This window comes from Nomascus leucogenys, chromosome 3 (assembly GCF_006542625.1).
Source record: "Nomascus leucogenys isolate Asia chromosome 3, Asia_NLE_v1, whole genome shotgun sequence".
NCBI lineage: Eukaryota > Metazoa > Chordata > Mammalia > Primates > Hylobatidae > Nomascus > Nomascus leucogenys.
The window spans coordinates 11,655,313-11,669,131 of NC_044383.1; the positions used below are offsets into that span (position 1 = coordinate 11,655,313).

At 36.4% G+C, this 13,819-nt stretch overlaps 1 protein-coding gene across 7 annotated transcripts in view; it reads left to right on the forward strand.

Moving 5' to 3' along the window:
- ATE1 (arginyltransferase 1) overlaps window positions 1-13,819 on the forward strand; it is a 190,101-nt gene that overhangs the window by 76,740 nt on the left and 99,542 nt on the right. For all 7 annotated transcript variants that reach the window (XM_030806154.1, XM_030806164.1, XM_030806148.1 and 4 more), the window contains 2 exons: window positions 4,665-4,846; window positions 9,812-9,911. In XM_030806154.1, the coding sequence (XP_030662014.1) occupies window positions 4,665-4,846; window positions 9,812-9,911 (282 nt within the window). The remainder of the gene's footprint in view (window positions 1-4,664; window positions 4,847-9,811; window positions 9,912-13,819) is intronic.

The window sequence follows — 13,819 nt, forward strand, 5'->3', positions numbered from 1 at the left end:
GCTAATGCATATATATGCACATATCTATAATCTATGCACATTTATAAATATTTCTATGTGTAACTGTGCATCTATACTAAGCTAAACATGAGCTCTTATTAGTGTCTCCAACTCTAATCCCTTAGCACATGAATCTTTCTACCTTTTCTCCCTTGCTTATCTGTAAATTCCCACTCTAACTGTAAGAAACCTGATTCTTACTATCTGCCATCCATTTACTGAATTGGTCACCTCCAGTATTCATGTGTAGAAGTATCAGAATTGTTAACCAGTAACTCTATGGGAAACAACTTTATCAAGTAGGATACAGTGTTTAGGTGCAGAGTTCCTTTTACCTTCATTCTCAGAAACCACTTTCATTTCCGGAGTTGCTTAGGTCAGCACCTTTCCCCTCCCTCAGCACTTTCAGGAAGGTAGTTTCATACATTTGTAATATAGTTAGATTTACTTGTCACAGTTTGTGTTTCTTCCTGGGACACTGCAACCTCCTAAATGATTTTTTAAAAATTTGTATGCATTACAATTCATTGTTTTGTGTTGTAATGTTCTATGGGTTTTTAATGATCTGTTATTGCTGCAATATCATATAGAATAGTTTCACCACCTAAAAGTCCCTGTGCTTCATCTATTCGTCATTCCCCTAATAGCCCACAGACTCCTGCCAACACGAATCTTTTTGCTGTCACTGTAGTTTTGCCTTTTACAGAGTCTTCAGGCATACCTTGGAGATAGTGTAGATTTGGTTCCAGACCATTGCAATAAAGTAAATATCATGATAAAGTCACTTGCACAAAATTTTTGGTTTCCCAGAGCATGTAAAGGTTATGTTTACACTGTAGTCTCTTAAGTATGCAGTAACATTATATCTGAAAAAACAACATATATACCTTAAATAAAAAATGCTTTATTGCTAAAAAATGCTAATGACATGAGCACATGCTTAGAAAAATTGCCCCAATACACTTGCTAGTGGGGTTGCCACAAACCTTCGGTTTTTTTTTTTTTAAACTCATTATCTGTGAAACACAATAAAACAAAGTGCAATTAAATTAGACATGCCTATAATTGGAATTGTGCAGGATATAGCCTTTTCAGATCGGCATCTTTCACTTAGCAATATGTAAAGTTTCTTGTGTGTGTGTCTTCATAGTTATTCTATTTATTGCTGAATGATCTTTCATTGTATGGATGTACCATAGTTTATCCATTTGCCTATTGAAGGACATCTTGGTTGCTTCCAGTTTTGTGTGGTTATCAATAAAACTGTTACAAACATTCACTTATAGGGTTTTAGGTTTTTGTGTGACAGAAGTTTTCAAATCAGTTGGATAAATACCTAGGAATGTGATTGCTCTTTTTTATGTTGAGATCTTTAATTTTATGAGAAACTCCCAAATCATCTATACCATTTTACATTCCCACCATCTGAATGAGGTTCCTGTTACTCTGCATCCTTACCAGCATTTGATATTTATTCAGTTTTTGGATTTCAGCCATTCTGGTAGTTTTGTGGTATTATCTCATTGTTTTAATTTGCAGTTCCCTAATGGTAAGTGATGTTGAGCATCTTTTCATATGTTTATTTGCCATTTGTACATCTTGGGGTGAGGTCTCTGTTCAGATCATTTGCCCCTTCTCCCTTATTTTTAAAAATAAAGACAGGGTCTTGCTCTGTCGCATAGGCTGAAGTGCAGTGGCACGATCTTAGCTTACTGTAGCCTTGAACTCCTGGGCTCAGAGGATCCTCCCACCTTGGCCTCCCAAAGCACTGGGATTAGAGGCATGAGCCACCACACCCAATATTTTGCCTACTTTTTAATTGGGTAGTTTGCGTTCTTGTTGTTGAATTTTGAAAGTCTTTGTATATTTTGGATACCAGTTCTTTATCAGATATGTCTTTTACAAGATTTTCTCCCAGTCTGTGACTTGAGTTTTTATTTTAACAATTTTTTCACAGAGCAGAAGTTTTTAATTTTAATAAAGTACACCTTAGCAGTTTGTTTGTTTCATTAATTGTGCTTTTGGTGTTTTATCTAAAAACTAATTGACAAACCTAAGTTTACCTAGATTTTCTTTTATATTATCATCTAGAAGTTTTATAGTTTCTCATTTTATATTTAGGTTTATGATCCATTTTGAGTTAATTTTTGTGAAAGGTGTAAGATCTGTGTCTGGATTCCTTTTTTTTTGCATATGGATGTCTGGTTATTACAGCACCATTTATTGTAAAGAGTATTCTTTCTCTATTGCATTGCCTTTGCTGCTTTGTCAAAGATCATTTGACTATATTTGTGTATGTCTGTTTTATCTCATTGACCTATGTCTGTTCTTTCACCAGTACCACTCTATCTTGATTATTACAGGTTTATAGCAAGTGTTGACATTGGGAGTGTCAACACTTTTTTCCAACTTTTTTCTTCCGCAGTATTGGGTTGGTTAGTCTGAGACTTTTGTCTCTACATAAACTTTAGAATCAGTTTTTTGATAGCTGCAAAATAGCTTGCTGAGATTTTGATTGTGATTACAGTAAATGTATATATCAACTTAGGAAAAACTGAGGTCATGACAATATTGTCTTCTAATCCATGCACACATAATATTTTTCTGGTTTTTTAGATCTTTGATTGCTTTTGTCAGAGTTTTGTAGTTTTCTGTATATATTTTGTTTGATTTATAACTAAACATTTCATTTTTTGTTGTATTGTAAATGGTATTCTTAATTTCAAATTCCAGTCATTGTTGGTATATAGAAAAGCAACTGACTTTTGTATATTACCCTTGTATTCTGGGGCCTTGCCATAATTGCTTATTTTAGTTTTTTGTTGTTACTGATTTTTGTCACGTTATCTGTAAAGAAAGACAGGCTTTTCCTCCTTCCCAGTCTGTACACCTTTTATTTCCTTTTCTTATTGCACAAGCTAAGCTTTCTAACATATTAGAAACATAACATATGTTGACTAGGAGTGATGAGAGAGGATATCCTTACCTTGTTCTTTCTTACTAGTAAGTATGCTGTTAGCTGTGGGTTTTTTGCATATTTATTATTTAGCCAATTGAGAAAACTTTCCTCTGTTCCTAGTTTGTTAAGAGTGATTAGTCATGAACAGGTGTTGGGTTTTGCCAGTCATGTTTCCTGCATCAATTGATATGATCATATGATACTTCTTCTTTTGGCCTGTTGATGTGGTGAATTACATTGATTGTTCATTAATTGCCGTTTAAAAAGCTGCTTTTCTAATGTGAAGTCAGCCTTGTACACCTGGAATAAATTTCTCTTTTGTTCATGGTGTAATTCTTTTTATATATTGTTGGATTTGATTTGCTAATATTTTGTTGAGGATTTTTGCATCTGCGTTCATGAGAGATTGATTTGTAGATTTATTTTTTTTAAATTTTTTTGCTTGGTTTTGGTGTTATTCAACCTGTTCTCATTTTTGTTTATTCTCTTCTAGCTTTTATTCATATACATTCTCTGATTTTAGTTGTGTGAAAATGATGTACAAGTAGTATTGTATTTGTTCACTTGAATTAGTAATCTCTTAACATTCACTCAGTCTCCAGGAAAGCCTGTTTTATGCTGCTTGATACTGTTCTTTATATGGTTTTCATTTAAGATCAGTTATATTTAAAATGTTGAATTTTAAAATGAGAAATGTCACTTAACTAGCTATATTTACAGGAAGATGGTTATATTCTGAAATCTAGATTTTTCCTGTGAAGTTATAGTTAAATTAAGATAATAATGAAGAATAACTTTGTTTTCCTTTGACTAATAAGGAGAAGTATCATAGTCCTTTGTACTTACACAAGAACTGTCACCTAGAAGATATAATGGAATTGTGTACCTTCTCAGAGCTGGGGCACTCACAGAACAGGCTTAACTGGCAGTATCTCACCCCACCCTTTTCTTTTATGTTCCTCATACTTTTCTCATGCGTTTCTTTCCTAACCTTTGTGTGAAATAGAAGAACATAGTTTTTATTTTTTTATTTTATTTATTTTATTTCAGTAGGTTTCTGGGGAACAGGTGGTGTTTGGATAAGTCCTTTAGTGGTGATTTCTGAGATTTTGGTGCACCCATCACCCAAGCAGTGTACACTGTACCCAATGTGTAGTCTTTTATCCCTCACCCCCCTCTTGCCCTTCCCTCTAAGTCCTCAAAGTCCATTGTGTTCTTCTTATGTTTTTGTGTCCTCATAGCTTAGCTCCCTCTTTTAAGTGAGAAGATACGATGTTTGGTGTTCCATTCCTGGGTTACTTCACTTAGAATAATGGTCCTCAACTCTATCCAGGTTGCTGCGAATGCCATTATTTTGTTCCTTTTTATGCCTGAGTAGTATAGAAGTGGAAGGACATAGTTTAATAGTGATTTTCTTATCCTGTAAAATGCTGTATTTCCTACCGTCAAGTATTAAAACAAGTAAATTGAAGAAAACATAAATTGATTTATCTTTTTGAATTTTGTATTTAGTCAGTATTTCTACGATGAAAAAGTTTTGCAACTTAATATAGGGTGTAACTAGGGATGATGATGGAAATAAAGAGGAAAGTTAAGGACTTATTAACCTGAGGAAAATGAAAGTATATTATATATTAATTATAAGATTATTTTAATATTAAAAAAATGGCTAACTGCTTGTGTTTGTGCCTCTGCTTTTTCTTAGGCAGAGACTCCCCCTAATGGGCCAGATTGTGGCTATGGCTCCTTTCACCAGCAGTACTGGCTTGATGGAAAGATCATTGCTGTGGGGGTGATTGACATCCTCCCAAACTGTGTATCATCTGTGTATTTGTACTATGATCCTGATTATTCGTTTTTATCTTTGGGTGTCTACTCTGCACTACGGTAAGATTGCTTTTTGCCATTATTGTAGTGGGTTATATAGAACTTCAAATAATTACTCATTTGATTATATTTAATTATGTAACAGTAGAAGTCCTAATTGACAGTGTATTATAAATGGTTTGTTGCTAGTGTCTTATATAGAATACATACTACTATATAATAGGTAATAGGTATTCTATATAAGAGTTAAATACTCCTATATAATATATAATTATATATAATTTGTAATTTTCATTTAAGAACAATATATTTAAAGTCACATTGAATTTTAAAATAAATGTCATTTAACTAGTTTATAGGAAATATATAACTATAAGTATATAATTATGTAATATATAAGTAAATATGTATAACTAGTATCTATAATCTATAATCTCTAGTAGTTTTATATTGTATTTTTAAGGTACTACCTTTAGAACTGTTGCCAGTGTCTGATGGTAATTCTCTAGCTTTTTAAGGTGTCCATCTAGTTAAGAAGTCATTGTATTTGTGGGTAGCTTTTGTTGTTTATACGTTTATTTAAGCCCACCTGTCAGAACTACTTATATTCCTTAAACGTTATACGACTTATATTCTTGTCATCACTATCTTCTATTTTCTTTTTTCCTTTTCGAATGAGATGAGGTCTTGCTGTGTTGCCCAGGTTGGTCTCGAACTCCTGGGCTCAAGTGATCCTCCTTCCTCAGCCTTTCAGGTACCTGGAATTACAGGCTTGTACTACTGCATTCAGCTTTATATTTTTTACTATTAATTAAAAGTTAAGTTAATGTGGTGTAAATGAATCAAAGTAATATGAGTCTACTGGAAGAAATATACATGTATACAGAACAGACCTGGGGAATCCCTGGCTGACTGGTTGAATTTATGACCCTCATCAAAAGATAATTTCCCTTTTGTGTCCATGGCTGCAAACATATGTATGCAGCACAAAACATTTTTAATGGTGAGAAGAGTGGCGTCCTCCTCCAGTTTTCTCTATTTATTTCTGTTTGTCTATGTGTATATGTGGTGGAGGAGGGAAGGAGGGTTGGGAACTATTTTTCTTTTGTTTATCTGGGAGCTTGAGTCTCTCTTTTTCTCACTCTTTACTATTGTGTCATACTTTTCTCTTTTCATCTCTCAGTCTTCATGTCTGATGGTCACGTTTTCACGTCATAGTAAAATGTACTGCCAGATTATTTTTGTGTATGTGCTTTTTTATGAATTATAAAAGAGTTGAAATTTTTCATTAAATCAGCAGTTTAATGTTTTTAAAGATCTGGTCCATAAGTGATTTTTTGTGTGTGTGTTTCAGTGGCCCACAATATAAAGTTCTTTGTCTTAGCATTTTCAACTTGACTTTTTTCTTAATGCCAGTTTTTAACAAATCCACAATTACATAATATTTACAATGGATCTCTATAGCAGTCTTTTTATTCTTATTTTTTAATCACATTTTTGTATAAAGTAGTTTAAAAATATTTATGGCTGTTGGTGCTCTCACTGAAATTGAAATTGATAATTTAAAGTATTCATGTTTTATAACTTTAGATTTTACAATTATATAACTTCAGAAGTTTTATTTCAGAAAAGATGCATTTTCTTTATACCCAAATCAGTCAATACTTTCAAATAATTGCTGGTTTTTTGTTTTGTTTGGTTTTATTTTTGTATTATCACTTTACAATTTGTTATAGATTTTTCGAGGCTTCTCAGATGGATTTTTAAGGGTGAGATTTATTTCTACATAATAAGCTGTGGCCTATGTCTGAAATATTTCATGGCTCAATAAACTGAGTGATAGTTTAGATATTGATATGGTAAATAATTAATTCCCAGCAAAATTAGCAAGAGTTCTATTGATCGCCTTGTATATCCCTGCAAATACTAGAGCTGGAGAGCCGGGAGGGAGCAGGAGAGGAGCCTGAGGTCATGAAAGGTTTGCCAGTTGAGGGTGGGATGGTTGCAGCTGCTCTGCGGTCTTGTCACTTCCTTTTGGTGCTCTCGAGAAGATGAGTTGCGGACTTTATAGAAAAGGAAAGGCAGCCGGGCGATTGACCTCTTGAAGCAAAATTGGAGAAAGTAGGTTACCAGTTGCTAATTCCATTATTGATTTTAATGCATTTTGGTGAAATATTTTCCCCTCGATTTCTTAAGTTTCTTAAGCAATCCAACAATCAATATGGTTTTATGTTTTTAGATTTATATAATGTAGCCTGTAGATTTTTATTTTTTATTTATTTAATTTATTTTTGTAATCAGCCTCTGCTTGTCCATAGCCTGTAGATATAAGAATTGTTTGAATTGGGGATCATGAGCATGGCATTTGTTTGTGTATGTTTAGAAAGATACATTTTAAAAAGGTAATTACACTCGTAGACATGAATAAGACAGGTTTCTGGTTTGTCCAAGCAGAGCATAAATAATAAAACAGACAACTTAATTTCAGATACTCCCTAGCACTGTGACAAAAATAAAATTAGCAGTGGTGGGCGTGAAGCCTGTTTTATATAGATTGGTCTTTCCTCATAGAGAACAGGTGACATTTCAGGGGTGAAGGAAGAAGAAAAGGAACCAGTCATGTAAAAGTCTGAGGGCAGGAAGAAGTTCAGGTGAAGGGTAGCAAATCTAAGTGCCCCGAGGTGGCCAGGAAAAACAAAAAAGTCTTTTGAGCTCAGGTGGAGGGAAGGACGTAGAGAGCCTTATGCAAAGGGCAGAGAGGCAGGTGGAGTTGGTGAGGAGGCAGGTGGAGTTGGTGAGAAGGAGGCAGGTGGAGTTGGTGAGAAGGAGGCAGGTGGAGTTGGTGAGAAGGAGGCAGGTGGAGTTGGTGAGAAGGAGGCAGGTGGAGTTGGTGAGAAGGAGGCAGGTGGAGTTGGTGAGAAGGAGGCAGGTGGAGTTGGTGAGAAGGAGGCAGTGGAGTTGGTGAGAAGGAGGCAGTGGAGTTGGTGAGAAGGAGGCAGGTGGAGTTGGTGAGAAGGAGGCAGGTGGGGTTGGTGAGAAGGACGCAGGTGGGTTGGTGAGAAGGACGCAGGTGGGGTTGGTGAGAAGGACGCAGGTGGAGTTGGTGAGAAGGACGCAGGTGGAGTTGGTGAGAAGGAGGCAGGTGGAGTTGGTGAGAAGGAGGGAGGTGGAGTTGGTGAGAAGGAGGCAGGTGGATTTGGTGAGAAGGAGGGAGGTGGAGTTGGTGAGAAGGAGGCAGGTGGAGTTGGTGAGAAGGAGGCAGGTGGAGTTGGTGAGAAGGAGGCAGGTGGAGTTGGTGAGAAGGAGGCAGGTGGAGTTGGTGAGAAGGACGCAGGTGGAGTTGGTGAGAAGGACGCAGGTGGAGTTGGTGAGAAGGAGGCAGGTGGAGTTGGTGAGAAGGAGGGAGGTGGAGTTGGTGAGAAGGACGCAGGTGGAGTTGGTGAGAAGGAGGCAAGTGGAGTTGGTGAGAAGGAGGCAGGTGGAGTTGGTGAGAAGGAGGCAGGTGGAGTTGGTGAGAAGGAGGCAGGTGGAGTTGGTGAGAAGGAGACAGGTGGAGTAGCGCTTGTAGGACAGGGTGGGGCGGTTGGGATTTATTTATATGTGCTGCCAACCCACTGCTGGGGTAGGGGGGGAGATCTGATTAATATTGTAAAAGACTACTTGGCCTGTTCTGTGGAGATTATGGAGGGGCAAGAGTGGAAACAGGTGGCTGCTGGGAGGCTGCTGCAGTCATCCAAGGACACCATAATGGTGCTTGACGCAGAATATCTGAGGTGGAGGTGGTAAGAAGTGGTCAGATTCAAGACATATTTTAGAGAGAAAGCCTAAAAGACCTGCTGATGGATTGGACATGGGGATGAGAAGAAAAGAATTAAGGTGACTCTAAGGGTTGGGGCCTGAACAAATCCAGGGAGAGGTAATGAAATGAACTGAGGTGGGCAGGACCAAGTGGATTGGTACCCTGGCTGGGTGGGCCTTCTCGGAATTGGTGGTCTTACCCTTGCTTGTGCCAGTGCATTCTTTCCTCAGTTTGAACTCGAGTGGATTAATTCTGGGAATAGGTTTTATTCTGTTATAGGCTAATAATGTTTAGTCTGGTTGGATTTAGAAATACTTTTAATTTAAAAATGAATTCTTATGGTAATAATTCTTTAAGGATTTAAATTTGAAGTAGAAAAATGCACAGAATATTGCATTACAAATACATTTCTTTATAATTTCAAGCATCAATTGCTACTAATAAAGAAAAGAATACCTTCAAGAAACAAACATAAGAACAAAACTACTTTCCTCATACTTTAGAAATATACTGAAGTTTTACTAAGCACTTTCAAACTAGTCATTTAGCTGGGCAAGTAGAATGAAATTCTGTGCCAAGATTTATCAGGATACAAATGAAAACCACCTCATGCATAGGCGTTACAGTGGAGAGACTGACAACTTCTTAAGTTTGAGTTACCTGGCTTATTCCAACAAATACAGAAAATGTGGTGAGATAACATGGTATTTCCTGCTCTCTAGTTTTAGGGGAAATAAATATTAAAGTTGTGCCTAGGTAAAGGAATGAATTAGATGTCATATGCAGCTGAAAGTCTTTGCATGTAAATGGTCATAATAATAGTTATTCTTCCTGAAATTTATTGGCTTTTGAGTTTTCTAAAATGTGCTGTACTGTTTTTAACCTGTTAAGCCCAGATTCTTTGAGAACCGTAGGGCATGATGAATAATAACAGGACACTGTAGATCTCTTTAATTTTATGCTACTTGAATTTTAGATCAGCTACTTTGTCCAATAGAGTGTAAAACCTGAACTTAGATGCATTTGCTTCAAATTATTTAGCGGGGTTTATTATTTCTTTAGTAAAAATCGTATAGTGTTTTAAAAGTAGTTTTTCTTTCAATATTTGTAATTTTTTGATAGCTTAATATCAGATTTTATCAAATGTTTACCATTAAATTACATAGATATTTGAACATTAGAACCAGAATTAACTGCCTTCAGCTTTCTTCTTTTTCTTTTGGCAGAGAAATTGCTTTTACTAGGCAGCTTCATGAGAAAAGTTCTCAACTCAGCTATTACTATATGGGTTTCTACATTCATTCGTGTCCCAAGATGAAATATAAGGTAAAGTTGATTTTCACATATGTGTGTTTTTATTATAAAAAAATGAATCTCTAATAAAATTTTTATCTCAGGGCACTGGGTTTGAAGCTTTGAAGGAAGGACGTATGGGTTAATAAGGAAATCTCTTTGCTGCCTCAGAAATTAAGCTTTCTGTAATGAGAACCACAGCCTCTTCTGCTCTTGTAATCCATCGCATTATTGTGAGATTTAAGTATATTTCATAATTTCCCTTTAAAAAAAAGTTTTATGACTCTCGTTAATGAAACTCTTTGATATTTCCTGAGTATGAATAGCCCACTGTAAAAACTGCAGTGAAGACCAATGCAGAGGAGCAGACCCACCGCCTTCCACCCACCGCGATAGCAATAACCAAACACGTCTTGCTTTACTTAGAGTGAAGCTTTCAGCTCTGAAGATTCATGGATCTTCTACTTAAAACTTGTGAGCTAGGGGAAGATTAGGGGCATTTTACATAAAACCAAGGCATACAGTGGTCTAGTCAGTGGCCTAGGAGGACATGGGTTTTTTACTATACAAGATGTGGAAGAGGAAAGGAAGGAGTAGCTCAAGAAGAAAGTTGGTAGGATGGAGAAGGACATTTCAAGGAGAAGAAGCAGTAAAAGAAAGGATTCGGAAGGGCAAGTGCTGATGATGTATTTGTAGAGGAAAGGGTAACTGAAGGACTGTGCAGAACCCTGAAGGCCAGGCTAAGGTACTTAGGCACCTGGGAGTCATCAACAGTTATAGAGCAGAGCAGAGTAAATCAGAAAATATACATATGTCCACACATAGAAATATGACTTAATGGGGGTTTTAAGACATGCCACATTAAAAAGTGTAATTGAACCCCTGTGTACCCATTACCCAGCTTTAGTAATTTTCATGCATTTATTTCATCTATTCCTTCACTCCATTCCCACCTCCACCCTCTCTTGAATTATTTTGGAGCAAATCAAAAGTATCACTTAATCTGCCAATATTGTAGTATGTATTTCTAAAAGATAAGGGCATTTTGAAAACATAATCACGATCTCATCATATATCTAGAAAGTATTAGCAGTGTTTCCAAATATCACCTGATCAGTGTTCATATTTCCTGTTTCCTTTATTGTCTCATAATCTTTTTTACAGTCAATTTGTTTGACCTAGGACTCAATAAGATTCATACATTTATTTGTGATGTGTCTCTTAAATCTCTTTAAATAGATCCCCACCCCCCACCCCCCAGCCTTTTTTCTTTCTTACAAAGGAATAATTCACAGGACTTGGTGATTAATTAAATTTGGGGGTGATTATATTTCCAAATCTTTGAGGTTAAGTACTGAATGACTGGGGAGATGGTTCCATTGTCAGAAATTATGGATTCTGAAAGTAACACTGGCTTTGAGAGACTGGTGAAAAAGCAGTGCCTTGCTGGTTTTGCATTGACAGTCCAGGTAAGCTGATCAAGGTGTCTTGGCATTTGGAGGTTTTCTTTTGAGCTCATATTTCAGTGTACATTGTAGGGAGATGACCCCTGAATTTGGTTGTCTTCAAAAACTTCCTTTATGCCTGAATTACTAATTCACTTGATGGGCCTTAACATATGTTCTGTACAGAAGGAAAAGTATGAGCATATTTCCATTTTGCCTAAAAATAATGATTTGCTATGTTTTTACTAGTGTTTTATCCTTCTGGCTCATTTTCATCTGGTACTAGATCTAAATTAGTTCAGAGCAGAAAACTCTAGTACTCAAGATATTTTAATGCATTTATAAGACTCAGAGAAAACTCTGGCTGTCCTTATATTAATCTTCCTTTATGTAGTACATGATCCGTTCAAATGAAGTATTTTCATACTAGACTTAGGGACTTGCACAGATTTCACTTTTATGTCTCATCTGTGATGGCCGTTCTAGTCTCACAGCATTTCTCTTGAAAGTTTTTCATTATGCCTAAGCTAAATTCTAATTTGCCCTACATTTTAACCTGGATCTTTGTTTTTTTCTTTTTTCTTTTTTTTCCATTAGTGGAAATGTTGAATATAGTTTCATCATCCTTTTCCTCTTCATGAAGACGTTTTGGTGACACCTTTGTTGACTCTAGTCCAGACTAAATATTTTTTATTCTTTTGTCTCCTTCCTAGGTAGAGCTCTGCTTGGAAATTCAAGCCAGCCTGTATATAGTTTTAAGTTAAAGATTTTAAAAATACCCTATGTGCTTTTCAGTCTACCTTAATTATATCCAATCCAAATCTGTAAGAATTATAGCTTCAAAATATTTATTATTTATTTAATTCCATTTATATGAGAGGTACCCCCATGCCTGCTTGCCTTCTGGTTTACTTTCTTCCTTCATCCAGGAGATATTTATTCAGATCCTACTGGAAATAACAGCCGTGAACAATACAGGCAAGATCCCTGGTCTCTTGGAACTTGCATTCTAGTGGAGAAGCTAACAGTAATCAAGAAGACAGATGTCAGATAGGGATGAGTGCTGTGTGGTAGACATTAATTAACTGAATGTGGCTACTTTAGATTGTGTAGTCAGAGGGTCCTCTCTGAGGACGAATGTTTAGGCTAAGATTTGAATGTCACAGAATCAGCCAGTGGGAAGTTTTAGGGTCATTTCAGAAAGACACTGAGGAAACAGCTAGTGTAGCACTGCCTAGCCTTTAGTTGCTGCAGTCATCAGTTTTGACTGGAGTTTATGACCTGGAGAACATTTTCATAAGACCTGTACTTAGGCCATATCTTCAGAGATTTTAAGTAATTGAACTCTGGGATCAACCATGGGCATCAGATTTGTTTAATGCTCAGAAGATTCTGATATGAAGTCAGAGTAGAGAATCACTGTACCAGATTATTTTTTCACAGCCGAGACCCTCATGAGGAGCTAGAAAGATAATTATTCCCCATTTTAAAGTTTGCTGTTTTCTGTTTATTAAATTCAGAATTACTCCTATTGAAGAAGCTCATATCTTTGCCCTGTCATCTGTGGCCTAGAACATGGAACACTGACCAACTGGAGAATTCCCATTTTTTCCCCCCACTTGAGACCTTTATCTGTACTGTGCTCTTGTTTTTTTTCCCCTTCCCTTTGTCCCTCCCCCAAGCTTGCAAATTCCTCATCTATCATTTTTCAACTCCAGTAATCTCTGCTGGACTCTAAGACTAGATTTCATCATTCACCCACCTACCCCATAGCAGTTTACATTTCTTTCCAGAACTAGTCTATCTCCTGTGCATACATTCCATGAGAGTCTAATTGACATTTAACTTCTTGTGTCCCAGGTAGCGAACAATGTGCCTGCTACATAGTAGGTATTTAATGCTTAATATACATTTGTTGAACTAATGAATGAAAATACTAATGCAGAGAGCTGACGATTATGTAGGATAGTGAGAAATGCCTTCTTTTTTTTTTTTTAACAAAGATTCGTTGAGCACGAATGGGATGGCTTCCCCTTTACAAATAGGTTATAACTTAGTAACAGATACACAGTTCTAACAGAATGTGATAGGTATCGTGACTGATTATCTTTGAGTATTGATAAATACTCTGATAGCAAAGGGAGGTGGTGACAGGAATGTGTAACAGTTTGGAGAAGTTGCTTGACTTCATCTGGTCTCAGTTTTTGCAGCTGTAAATGGGAGTGATGTAGAAATTAGACAGGTTGTTACCTGCATTTGAGTATAGACTCTACCTAGTTGGGTAGCATTCATAAAATCATTACCTGAGCTTTTGTTGGGACCTGTCAAGGCTCTCTCTATTTGTATACTGATAAATGACGTCCAAATTTCTAAATGTCTGCTCTTGTTATTAACCAGACTTCTTAGATTAGTTTAGATGCTGGGGAAAAGGAAAGGCATATATTACTGAATACCAGTACTACCTCTCTTTGAAAGTTCCCAGAATTGCGGACACTT